The 13,209-nt window shown below is 35.2% G+C and overlaps 1 protein-coding gene across 3 annotated transcripts in view; it reads left to right on the top strand.

The window, feature by feature from the left end:
* NCAPG (non-SMC condensin I complex subunit G) overlaps window positions 1-13,209 on the top strand; it is a 38,743-nt gene that overhangs the window by 24,728 nt on the left and 806 nt on the right. For all 3 annotated transcript variants that reach the window (XM_059923283.1, XM_059923282.1, XM_059923284.1), the window contains exons 15-20: window positions 6,670-6,851; window positions 7,139-7,313; window positions 9,575-9,736; window positions 9,968-10,106; window positions 10,493-10,576; window positions 12,796-12,871. In XM_059923283.1, the coding sequence (XP_059779266.1) occupies window positions 6,670-6,851; window positions 7,139-7,313; window positions 9,575-9,736; window positions 9,968-10,106; window positions 10,493-10,576; window positions 12,796-12,871 (818 nt within the window). The remainder of the gene's footprint in view (window positions 1-6,669; window positions 6,852-7,138; window positions 7,314-9,574; window positions 9,737-9,967; window positions 10,107-10,492; window positions 10,577-12,795; window positions 12,872-13,209) is intronic.

The following is a 13,209-nucleotide window of genomic DNA, read 5'->3' as shown; positions in this document are numbered from 1 at the left end:
TCAGCAAATTTCAGTAATACAGTAGTGTTATCAGCTAGTCACCACGTTTTACATTTGGTCTCTAGAACTTATTCTGTTTTTTCTTTTCTTTTTTTTTTTTTTTAGGTATAATAGAACTGAAAGTATACCCTTTTCCATATTTCACCCACCCACCAGTCTGTGGCAACCACTTTTTCTACTCTGTTTCTATGAGTTTGACTTTTTAAAAGATTCTGCATATAAGTCATATCATGCAGTATTTGTCTGTCTTTGTCAGGCTGTTTCACTTAGCATAATGTTCTCAGGGTCTACCCCTGTTGTTGCAAATGGCAGGATTTCCTTCTTTTTATGGCTGAATAATATTGCACTATATATCTCACATCTTCTTTATTCATTCATTGATGGACACATGGGTTGTTTCCATATCTTAGCTCTTGTAAATAATGCTACAATGAACAGGGGCATGCAGATATCTCTTTGAGATTCTGTTTTCATTTCCTTTGGATATATACCCCCAAATTGGATTGTGTTCTTAATTTTTTGAGGAACTTCATTCTGCCTTCCAAAATGAGTGTACCAGTTTACATTCCCACCAGCACTGCACTAAGGTTCCCTTTTCTCCACATCCTTACCAACACTTTTTTCGTGTCTTTTTGATAAAGCCATTCTAACAGTATGAGGTGATATCTCATTGTAGTTTTGATTTGCGTTTCCCTGATGATTAGTGATGTTGAGCAGCTTTTCATGTATCTGTCAGTCATTTGTATGTCTTCTTTGGAAAAATGTTTATCAATTCCTCTGACCATTTTTTAATCAAATTGTTTGGTTTTTACTATTGTGTTATATGAATTATATATAATTTTGGATATTAATCCCTTATCAGATATATAATTTGCAAATATTTTCTCCCAGTCCATAGGTTGCTTTTTCATTTTGTTGATAGTTTCCTTTGCTGTGCAGAAGGTTTTCAGTTTGATATAGTCCCATGTGTTTATTTTTGCTTTTGTTACCTATGTTAAGGAGCTTACTATCCTGTTTTTTGTAGGCGTTTCATGATTTCATGTGGTAATTTCTTTAACTTTTTGAGGACCTGCCAAACTGTTTTCCATAGCAGCTGAACCATTTTACATTCCCACCAACAAAGAACGGGGTTCCATCCTTATCAACACTTGTTATTTTAAAATAATTTTGTTGTTTTATTAATAAGAAAAAATTGTTACTAAAAATTTTAGCCATCTCGTTTTGAATTGCCTTTCCCTAATAACTAATGATGAGTACCTACATGTGCTTTTTGGCTATTTGTATACCTTGTTTGGAGAAATATCTATTCAGATCCTTTGCTCATTTTTAAATTGGGCTGTCCTTCGGAATTCTTTATATATTCTGGGTAGTAGATCCTTATCAGATAAGTGATACGCAAATATTTTCTCCTATAGGTTGTCTTTTCAGTTTCTTAATAATGTCCTTAGATTTTTTAAAAGTTTTAAATTTTGATGAAGACTAATTTATCTTTCCTTTTGCTGCTTGTGCTTTTGGTGTTATATCTAAGAATACGTTGCCGAATCAAAAGTCATGAAAATTTATCTCTGTGTTTTCTTCTAAAAGTTTTACTCCTTTAGCTTTTAATTTAGGTGGATTGGTGCATTTTCAGCTAACATTTGTATATGGTGTGAGGTAGAGGTCCAACTTCATTGGTTTGCCTGTGGACATCCAGTTGTCTCAGCACCATTAGTTGAAGAGACTGTTCTTTTCCTATTGAATTGTTTTAGTACCATTGTGGAGGGTGAGAGAATCAATTGATCATAGGAATATGGGTTTATTTCTAGACTCTCAATTCTTTTCCACTGTTTGTGTTCACCCTTGTACCAGTACCTGACTGTTTTGATTCATGTAACTTCATAGTAAGTTTTGAAATCAGGGAGTTGAGTTTTCCAACTTTGGTTCTTTATTTTCAGTATTGTCTTGGCTATTTGGGGTATCTCACAGTTCCTTATGAATTTGAGGATTGGCTTTTCCATTTCTGGAAAAAAGTCTATTGGAATTTTGATAGGGATTGCATTGAATATGTAGATTGCATTGGGCAGTATTGCCATCTTAATGTTATGTTTTCCAATCCATGAACTCGAATATCTTTACATTTATTTAGATCATTTTTAATTTCTTTCAGAAATGGTATATAGTTTTCAGAGTACATGTTTTATACTTCCTTGATTAAATTTATTCCTATATATTTTATTTTGGTTGCTATTGTAAATGGAATTGTTTTCTTAATTTCCTTTTTTGGATTGTTCATTCTTGTTATATAGAAACTCAACTGTTTCGTGTGTGGATTTGATTTTGTATCCTGCAACTTGGCTGCATTCATTTGTTAGCTCTTGTACAATAGTTTCCGTGTGTGTGTGTGTGTGTGTGTATTCTTTGGGATTTTTTCTATAAGACCAAGTCATCTGTGAAGAGGCAGTTTTAATTCTTCCTTTGCAATTTGAATGTCTTTTGTTTTTCTTGCCTAATTGCTCTGGCTAGAACTTGCTGTACAGTCTTGAATAGCAGTGGTTAAAGCAGGCATCCTTGTCTTGTTTCTGATCTTAGGGGGAAAGTTTTCAGTCTTTAACCATTGAGTATGATGTAGATTCTTCATAAATGCCCTTTATCGTTTTGAAGACGTTCTCTTCTGTTTTTATTTGAGTTTTTTTTTTTCCAGTCATGAAAACATGTTTAATTTTGTCAAATGGTTTTTCTACATCAATTGAAATGATTATGTGATTTTTTTTTAATTGCTATGGTACATTACATTGCTTGATTTTCTTATGTTGAACCACCCTTGCATTCCTTGGATAAATCCCACTTGGTTATGGTGTATAATCTTTTGAATATGTTGTTGGATTCCATTTGCTAGTAATTTATTAAAGATTTTTACATCTGTATTCATAAGGGAAATTGGTCTGTAGTTTCCTTGTATTGGTCTTTGTCTGCCTTTGTTATCAGTGTAATACTGACCTCATAACCTGAGATAGGAATTGTTTTCTCCTCTTCTATTATTTTGGAAGACTTTGAGAAAGATTGGTGTCAAGTCTTCTTTAAGTATTTGGTAGAATTTACTAGTGAACACATCTGGTCTTGGACTTTTCTTTTGGAGAGGTTTCTGATTTACTTATTCAATCTGTTTATTGTTATAGGTCTGTTCAGATTTTCTATTTCTTCTTGAGTCTATTTTTGTAATTTGTGTGTTTCTAGGAAGTGGTTCATTTCATCTACGTTGTTTAATTTGTTGGTATTCAGTTCTTATTATTCGTTTATAATCCTTTTTATTTCTGTAAGGTCAGTTGCAATGTCCCTGCTTTTATTTCTGATTTTAGTTATTTTCATCTTCTTTTTTTCTTTGTTAGTCTAACTAAAGGTTTTTCAATTGTGTTCATCTTTTCAAAGAACCAACTTCCGGTTTCATTGATTCTCCCCACCCCACCCCCGATTTTCTATCTCTTTTTTAGTTCTTTAAAGTGTAAAGTTATTGATTTGAGATTTTTTTTTAATGTAGGCATTTACTGCTATAAATTTCCCTCTGAACACCGTTTTTGATGCACACCATAAGTTTTTGTTTGTTGCATTTTCATTTTTATTCATCTAATTATTTTCTTTTTTTTTTTTTTTTTTTGGCTGCATTGGGTCTTTGTTGTTGTGCTCAGGCTTTCTCTAGCTGCGGCAAGCGGGGGCTACTCTTCATTGCGGTACACAGGCTTCTCATTGTGGTGGCTTCTCTTGTTGTGAGCTCGGGCTCTAGGCACACAGGCTTCAGTAGTTGTGGCTTGCAGGCTCAGTAGTTGTGGCTCATGGGCTCTAGAGCGCAGGCTCAGTAGTTGTGGCGCATGGGCTTAGTTGCTCTGTGGCATGTGGGATCTTCCCAGACCAGGGCTCGAACCCATGTCCCCAGCATTGACAGGCAGATTCTTAACCACTGCACCACCAGGGAAGCCCCCATCTAATTATTTTCTAATTTCCATTTTGATGACTTCTTTGACCTTTGGTGTGTAAGAAGAGTGTATTGTTTAATTTACAGACTTGTGAATTTTACAGTTTTCATCTCTTGTTGCTTTTCAGGTGTATTCCATTGTAGTTGGAGAAGACATTTTGTATAATGTCATTCTTTATGAATTTATTAAGTCTTGTTTGGGGCCTAATATAGCCTCTGTTCTTGAGAATGTTCCCTGTGCACCTGAAGAATGTGTAGTCTGCTAATTTTGGGTGGAGTGTTCTATATGTTTGGTAGGTCTAGTTCATTTATGGTGTTGTTCAAGTCCTCTATTTCCTTATTGGTCTGTCTAGTTGTTCTGTCTATTACAGAAAGTGGAGTATTGAAGTCTTCAGTTATTATTTCAGAGCTGTCTGTTTCTCCCTGCAATTCTGTCAGTGTATGTTCATATATTTTGGGGCTCTGTTGTTTGTTGTGTATATGTTTATAATTATCTTTTTGATGAATTGACCTTTTATAAATCAATATTTAATGTCTTGTATATTGTAACAGTTTTTGACTTCACATTTGGACTGCAAAATGGCGGAAATAAGTCCTTCCTTATCAGTATTTTCTTTTTTTTTTTCTTTTATCTTTATTGGAGTATAATTGTATCAGTATTTTCTTAAATTTTGAGTTATTAGCCAAGTGATAGACTAACTTCTCGTTGGCAGTTGTCTAGTGCTGTGGGCTTGCTGACATTGCATAGATGGAAAGCTATTGCACATGAAAACTGTTTGACAGTAGATGAATGAATTTTGTTTTTGTTTTTTAAAATAGTGCAGGTACATTAATCTTTTTCTGGCTAAACTAGATTCTGTGGGTTTGATTTTATTTTTGTCATAACCACTAAAAAATCTTGACTTCCTTGACTGTCCCCTGGGCCATAAATAATAGTTTTTCACATGCTTTAAAGTATGTGAATAGTTTTAAATAGTTTTTAAATAGTTTTTCACATGCTTTAATTGGGACAAGTCAAAGACTTGTCCCAATTAAAATTCCCATATTAGAAATTTTTAAAAAGACAGAGGGCATGCAGCCTTTGGAGTTGGAGACTTAAAGATTTGTGTTCTGGTAACGTCTGTGAATCTTCAATAAGGTATTTACTGTCTCTGTCCTGTTTCCTTATCTTTAAAATGGGAATAATGATGCCTATTCAGTGGAATAATTCTTTAATTTAGTCAACAAATATTTGAGAGCTATTTATGTGCCAGTCACTATATGCTCTTGAGAGTACAATGCTGAGTGGAACAAAGTCTCTGCCCTCATGGTTGTTGTGAGCCCTAAATGAGTTTGTATGTGGAAAGCACATGCCAGTACCGTGGCACTTATTAATCTTATCAACCTCTACATTTTTCTTCTTATTTTTGAGTTTTGAAAAATTACTGAAATAGTTCTTGTATCTGCTCATTCCTCTGTTTTTCCTCCTGTCCCCTCTAGTTTAGGCTTGTCTTTCATTCCCAGATTATGGCCTGTCTAGATAATTTTCCTGAAATCTCATTTAAATCTTGTCTCCCTACCCTTTCAAAAATCTTCAACCATATTTCTTTACCTAATTTTCGAGGTGTCTCTAATCTGATCACTGAGCAAACTTACTTTCCATCAATAATAATAAATAATCACCAACATTTGTTGAGGATTTACTGTGTAGATAGCACTCCTTAGAGCTTTACATGTATTATTTCTTTGTGTTTTTTGATAAGTAGTTTTATTATCCCTTTTTTTGTATATGAAAAAAGTGAGGCACAAAGAAATTAAGTAATATGCACAGGATTGGATCATGCAACTAGGAAGTGTCAGAGGCTTGAATTTAATTCAGGCTCAATAACCAGTATTTTTTTTTTTTTTTTAAAGATTTATTTATTGATTGATTGCTATGTTGGGTCTTCGTTTCTGTGCTAGGGCTTTCTCTAGTTGCGGCAAGCGGGGGCCACTCTTCATTGCGGTGCGCGGGCCTCTCACTATCGTGGCCTCTCTTGTTGCGGAGCACAGGCTCCAGACGCGCAGGCTCAGTAGTTGTGGCTCACGGGCCCAGTTGCTCCGCGGCATGTGGGATCTTCCCAGACCAGGGCGCGAACCCGTGTCCCCTGCATTAGCAGGCAGACTCTCAACCACTGCGCCACCAGGGAAGCCCAACCAGTATTTTTAATTACTACTCTTTTATACCTGTACCTCCATTTGAATACCACTACATCTTTTCCATTTTCTTCTTTAGGTTTGTTTTGGTTTCTCTTTCTAGGAATGCCTTTTTCTACTTGTACACCTTCTATTCACATTTTACCTATTATTCACACACATTGCCACACCCACCTCTGGAGCTTTCATTTATAGGTACCTTCTCTGATGGCAGAGACCATTACTGAAGGTTTTCTATATCTTAGCACCATGATAAGTGTTTAATACATATTGTTTTGATTTCTGGTTTCACAATATTATAAGATCTTTTGGTTTTTCTAAAGAGTTTAAAAGGAATTGAAATTTTCATAGCTAGACTAATAATTTGTCACATAGCCTTAACCTAAAAGGAAAAAACAAAATCTTTTTATGTGCCTTTAAAAAAATTCATAATAGCTGGAATGATTTTGGATAGTTTATATAAAAATACTTATTTTAGGCTACAATGTAAGGCTTAAAAAGGAAATACAAATAAAAAATTTCTTTTAAATGAAAGTCATTTTTAATAGGTGTCTGAACTCAGGACAGGAGCTGCAGAAGGACTAGCCAAGCTGATGTTCTCTGGGCTTTTGGTCAGCAGCAGGATTCTTTCTCGTCTTGTCTTGTTATGGTACAATCCTGTGACTGAAGAGGATGTTCGACTTCGGCATTGCCTAGGCGTGTTCTTCCCAATGTTTGCTTATGCAAGCAGGTATTTAGTCATATCGATAAATCAAAATCTAACTTGAAGTTAGATTCAGGCTCCCTATAAGTCATATCTATAGTATTTTGTTGTTAATGTTCTTTTTCTTCAGTGGTAAGTGAGGAAATGAGAAGAACTTACTTAGATTCTATCTACCTGAATTATTTGGCTCTTTCCTAGATGAATATGTACTGTATCTTGGTGGGGTGCATTTTACATATAATGTTGTTGTTGCTGCTTTTTAAAGAATCATATGTTTTTTCTTTGCCAACATACCTCAAATTGTTTTTCAATAGGACTAACCAGGAATGTTTTGAAGAAGCCTTTCTTCCAACTCTACAAACACTGGCCAATGCCCCTGCATCTTCTCCTTTAGCTGAAATAGACATCACTAATGTTGCTGAGTTACTTGTAGATTTGACAAGACCAAGTGGATTAAATCCTCAGGCCAAGAATTCCCAAGATTATCAGGTAGGTGAGTATGTTAGCCTGTGGATGGTCTAGGGATGGTAACTGGCATGCTTTGGTAAAATAATCCCTCTCATAGATTCTTCCAAATAGTGAGAAGCTACATATAGATCTTGAGATTTCTAGTTTATATGGTAGCACATAACACAAAGCAAGAAAAAGAAAAAGATCTTTTGCAACTATGTGGGTGGACCTAGAGGGTATTATGCTTTGTGAAATAAGTCAGAGAAAGACAAATACTCTGTTATCACTTATATGCAGACTCTAAAAAGTAAAACGAATGAATATAACAAAACAAACACAGTTATAGAGGACAAACTAGTGGTTACTAGTAGGGAAGGGGAGGGGAGAGGGACAAGATAGCGATAGGGGATTAAGAGACATAAACTACTATGTATAAAATAAACTACAAGGATTACTGTACAGCACAGGGAAATGTAGCCATTATTTTATAATAACTTGAAATGGAGTATAATCTATAAAAATATTGACTCACTCTCTTGTTCACCTGAAACTAATATAATATTGTAGATCAACTATATTTTAATTTAAAAAAAAAATCTTTTGGGAAATGGGGAGATAATCATATAAAAATAGAAGTAATCGGTGCTAACATTTTTGCTACTGAAAAGAAGTTACCGAAAATTCATCATCCTTACTACCCCCTCCCCACCTAGTTCTGGCTGTTAATCATTCTGAATAATGACCTGTTATGTAGGACTCATTGAGTCCTCAATTGTTGGCTTACCTGCTCTGTTTCTGATACAAGGAAGGAGAATTCAAAGAATGAAACTCACCTCATGCTTATTAGTTTTGTTTTTAATTCGAAGAAGATATAGTAAGTGCATACTCTCCCACAAATTACATGTAGGCTGGTTTTTAACCCTTTAATATCATTTGATCAAACATTCACCATATTGAAAATTAATGTGTTAATTATTTCAGATGCCAGCTGATTAAGTTGAAAATATTGGTCTTCTGTTTTGTTATTTAGTGACTGCATACTTCATTTGAGTTACTATGTTACATGTTATTGGAAAGAAGATTACAATGGATATTAAGGCAAAATATAGTAAGGGTCCGTGATATAGCTACAAAGTGCTTTAGCACTTTAGAAGATAGCAAGTTTCATGTGGTATGGGTGATGAGTACAGCATTACTAGTTTTAAATCTCACTGAGTAAAATTCACTTAGGCCTTGTTGGGATTTGGGGAGTGGTTTGGATAGAGAGAAAGACTTAGTAAAGGTGATTAAATGTAGCTGGTAGTACAAGTCATGTTGGGGAACTATGGAAAAAATCTGTCAGCTAAGGATCCTGAATAAGCCTGTTAGGGAAGAACATTAGGATAGGGAATTTGGAGTTGACTCTATTTGCAGGGCGTATAATGAAAGGGTATAATGAAAGGGTTAATGGGATGACAGTTACTTATTAGGAAGATTAATTTGGTGGTCAGTTTCATTAGGTGAGGTGAATTGGTAAGAGGAATAGGGAGAGAATATTAATAAAGAGAGCAATTAAAAGTTGATATAATTAGGAGATAAAAGCTTACAGAAAAAGAATAATAGAAAGTCGTAGTAGAAAGTAGACAGAAAAAAGTAGTAGAAATTGACATAGAAAAAAAATTGCGAGTAGAAAAGCCTAGAAAAAAGAACTTTGTGTGAGGCAAGGGAGATGGAGGAATCCGAGATAACTCTGAGGTCCTAAGTGTGGGTGACAGAAGACCTCAAAGAAGCTGTTGACATTAGGGCGTACTCTCATGATCAGCATCTTGGAGGAGTGAGGGAAATAGATTGGGCAGAGGAAGAAGTTGAACTGTCATGCAGTCTTAAGGTCCCAGCTGATCTCACAGAAGTTCCAGAATTGGGATAGTTCTTTGCTTTGTCCAGAATTGAAACAAGGCTGGGCTGTTGTACCTGTACATCTACCAGTTATTGAATGGGGGCTAACCCTTGCGGGGGAGGTGTGACCTTAGGCAGAGCCCATTGTCTCCAGCTTGGATCAGTTCTGCACCTGGGAACTTTTAGCCTCCATAACTCATGGTAGCCTGGAGAATGAATGGTCAGTAGTAAAGCAGATGGATCTGGGCCCTGTACCACAGCATCCACTCTACAAGAAGGGGAGCTCACGTGGGGAGGACTATGATAATTTTGTTGTAGACATTTTGGGATTATGTCAAGATAATTCGTTGGAAATGATAGATGTGTCAGACTGTATTGTAATCATACCATTTCAATTGACAAGGATTTTTCTCTTGATTTTCCAGGCCTTAACAGTTCATGACAATCTGGCTATAAAAATTTGCAATGAGATCCTAACATGTCCATATTCACCAGAAATTCGGGTCTATACGAAAGCCTTGAGTTCTTTAGAACTCACTAGCAGTCTTGCTAAAGATCTTCTGGTTCTACTGAATGAGATTCTGGAGGTAAGTAGTGTCTAGTTACTCTTAATGTGTATAAATTTTTATCAAAGTAGAATTTACATGATTCTATTAATTTACACATACATTAGTATGCTGTGACTTTGCTCATTTGAAGTAAATATTTCCTTCATAAATTTAATAGAAGTTTTAGAATGTTTTATTAACTTTATCAGAATATAGCGTTTTTGAAAGAAGATTAGAAAATTCTGCATTAAAAAAAGTTTTCTGTTACAGCAAGTAAAAGATAGAATGTGTGTGAGAGCTTTGGAGAAAATCAAGGTTCAGTTAGAAAAAGGAAATAAAGAACATGGTGACCAAGTTGTAGCGGCACAGGATGACAACACAACTACAACTGTTTTTCAAAGCGAAGATGGTAATGACATACTAACCTGAGTATTTATAAGATTCTGTCCTTTTACTGAGATACATTGTTTTCCTTCTCTAACATATATGTGATTGTATGTCAGAAACAGAAGAAAAGCTTTTCTAATTAAATCCCCTTAGGAAAGTGTATTACTGATAAGTGTTTACTGTATAGTTTTTTGGTGTATATTTCTCACCATGTGACCATGCATACTATGTCCCTAAGAGTTTTGCTTGCTTATTTTTCCAGTGTTCACATTTTTTTGGAACACTTATTTATGATAAGTTTTCAATAGCTGCTATTGGGACTGATTGTCATTGATTTGATCATTTAAAGTATTTCATGAGGCTACTTTTAATTTAGTTAATTAATAATTGTATTATTTCCTTTAATAGAAAACAACAAAGAAGTATATATAACTCCTGTCAAGGGTGTAAAAGCAACCCGAACGAAATCCACTCAGCAAAAGACCAACAGAGGTAATATATGGATTGACTAGCTTTTTTTTAAAATAAATTTATTTATTTATTTATTTATTTATTTTTGGTTGCATTAGGTTCTTCGTTGCTGCGCATGGGCTTTCTCCAGTTGCGGCGAGTGGGGGCTTCTCTTGTTTGGAGCACGGGCTCGAGGCACGTGGGCTTCAGCAGTTGTGTGTGGGCTCAGTAGTTGCGGCATGCGGGCTCTAGAGTGCAGGCTTAGTAGTTGTGGCACACGGGCTTAGTTGCTCTGCGGCATGTGGGATCTTCCCGGACCAGGGATTGAACCCATGTCCCCTGCATTGGCAGGCGGATTCTTTTTTTTTTTTAATTTATTTATTTATTTTTGGCTACATTGGGTCTTCATTGCTGCGTGCAGGCTTTTCTCTAGTTGCGTCGAGCAGGGGCGCTACTTTTCGTTGCGGTGTGCAGGGTTCTCATTGTGGTGTCTTCTCTCGTTGCGGAGCACAGGCTCTAGGCGTGCGGGCTGTAGAGCGCAGGCTCAGTAGTTGTGGTGCACGGGCTTAGTTGCTCCATGGCATGTGGGATCTTCCTGGACCAGGGGTCGAACCCATGTTGCCCACATTGGTGGGCGGATTCTTAACCCCTGAGCCACCAGGGAAGTCCCCTGGATTGACTGACCTTATAATAAAACTTTTCAGTTTTGTTATCCAGTGAAATACTTTGTTTCCTGAGATAGGTATAAAGATTATTCATTGTCTTCAGTATCCTTAACTTTCTTTTTGATTTGTTTTAGCTGATATTAGGTTTTGCTTTCTGTCTGAAAGACATCAGTGTTGCTTCAAGTGCTTTTGATTGAAAGAAATATGATGCAAAAGATCATACTGCAAAGGACTATTTGGGTTAAATTAAGATTTTTATTATCAAATGATGAACGATGATTTTATATTTATATTATCAGTTGTTTGTGGTCTGTCCTTTATATGATTAAGCATTTTTGTCCCTTTTATCCTCCTAGTATTTTTCTGGGCTTCTGTTTTCTGTTTTATTTCATATTTTCCCAACATAATTTATTTTCAAAGGGATATCCAACAATAGGGGATTTGCTGGAATAAAGTAAATGTTGACTATTAGGGGATCACTTAGGAAAAAAAATGTGAAATTCAAGGTCTTTTTAATCTTTTATTATTATTTTCTTATTACAAAAGCAATGCATGCTTATTACAGAAGAATCAGAAAACACATCCAAGCAAACTAATCAAAAGAATGCTAATAATTCCACCTATGAACCAACCATTATTTTAATCCCTGAAAAATATTTTTTGAGGCCCTTTTCTGTGTAGACTTAATTTTTTTCTAAATGGAAAAAAATTATAGTTTTGTAGCCAATCAGTTATTTAAATGCTAGTTGCTGGATAATTGTTCCACATTAGTCCCATATTGTTGGATGTTTTCTTGGGGATAACTGCTTTAGAAGTTTACAAGCAAATATGTACAGTTGGAAGAAAACAGAAACAAAAAGTCTCACTTGAATAAGTAGGGTATATAAATTTCAACCAAATGATCATACTGAATAATTTGGTTTTGATCAGATTGCTTTTAGTCAGGTATAAGAACACCACCTCTTTTTTTTTAATAGCTCAAACTTCATTTATGTATGCTGTTTTATTATCATAAATGAGCATCACAGGCCACTTCACTGCTTAACCTTGTGAATTTCTAGCTAGTAGAATTTTTGTAACCCCCCAGCATATAAAGGGCTTTAATTTTTATACTGAATGTTTTAGAACACACATTTGAATTGACCATGTATATGTTTGAATATTTTACAATAGACCATACCTTACTGATTAAAGTTCTGTTTACTTAGGATCTGTTTTATGGGCTTAACCTCTCTTTTTAACCTTAATTTTCATTAGGTTCTCCATATACCTTGTGCTATGAGGTACTTTCTTTATATAACATTTTTCACATGCTTCTTTCCCCTAAATAAATTGAACAAAATTTGCCACCTATAACTCAATTTCCGTCTTTTCCCTTGCCTATTATAAGAGCTTACAAAAGAAATTAGTAAAATTTTGATCTTGCTGGGGTTCCTTTTCTCTCCATGGTGTTGATAATTTGTACCAAGGTGGCTGGGAACTAGGAGGAAAGGGTGTTGAAGAGGGAAAAATAAAGGATTTGGGTAGCCCAGAAAACAGGTTAAAAATGAGCAATTGATAATAGATTTTGATAATGAATTATATACTGTCTTTAAGGACGGAGAAAAGTGATAGCTTCAGCTAGAACGAACAGGAGACGTCAGACTGTTGAGGCTGAGGCTGACTCTGAAAGGTATGCCATGCACATCTAGAATACGTAAAGAGGTTTATCTTCATTTAAAAAGAAATTTGTCTAGAAGTAAAAAAAAAAAAAAAAATTGCAGTTTGCTTATACTGTGATTATGTAACAAGATAATCCGTGAAAATTTACAGCTTTTTAGATTATGTATCTAAGAGCATTTGACTTCCTCTGGCTTGTGTGCTTTTCCTGTTCGTTGACATGGCTTTTAGTACTAGGTATTTATCTTTATGTTCTTTCAAATTGTATTTCCACGTATTCCTCTAATTATAAGATCATGTATGTATGACTTCTCTGAAATTGAATTAGCAAACTATTGAGATTCAGATTTG

Source organism: Balaenoptera ricei, chromosome 5, assembly GCF_028023285.1.
Source record: "Balaenoptera ricei isolate mBalRic1 chromosome 5, mBalRic1.hap2, whole genome shotgun sequence".
Classification (NCBI taxonomy): Eukaryota; Metazoa; Chordata; class Mammalia; order Artiodactyla; family Balaenopteridae; genus Balaenoptera; species Balaenoptera ricei.
Note: the sequence above shows the minus strand (reverse complement) of the source record. Positions and strands in the feature narration are given on the sequence as shown.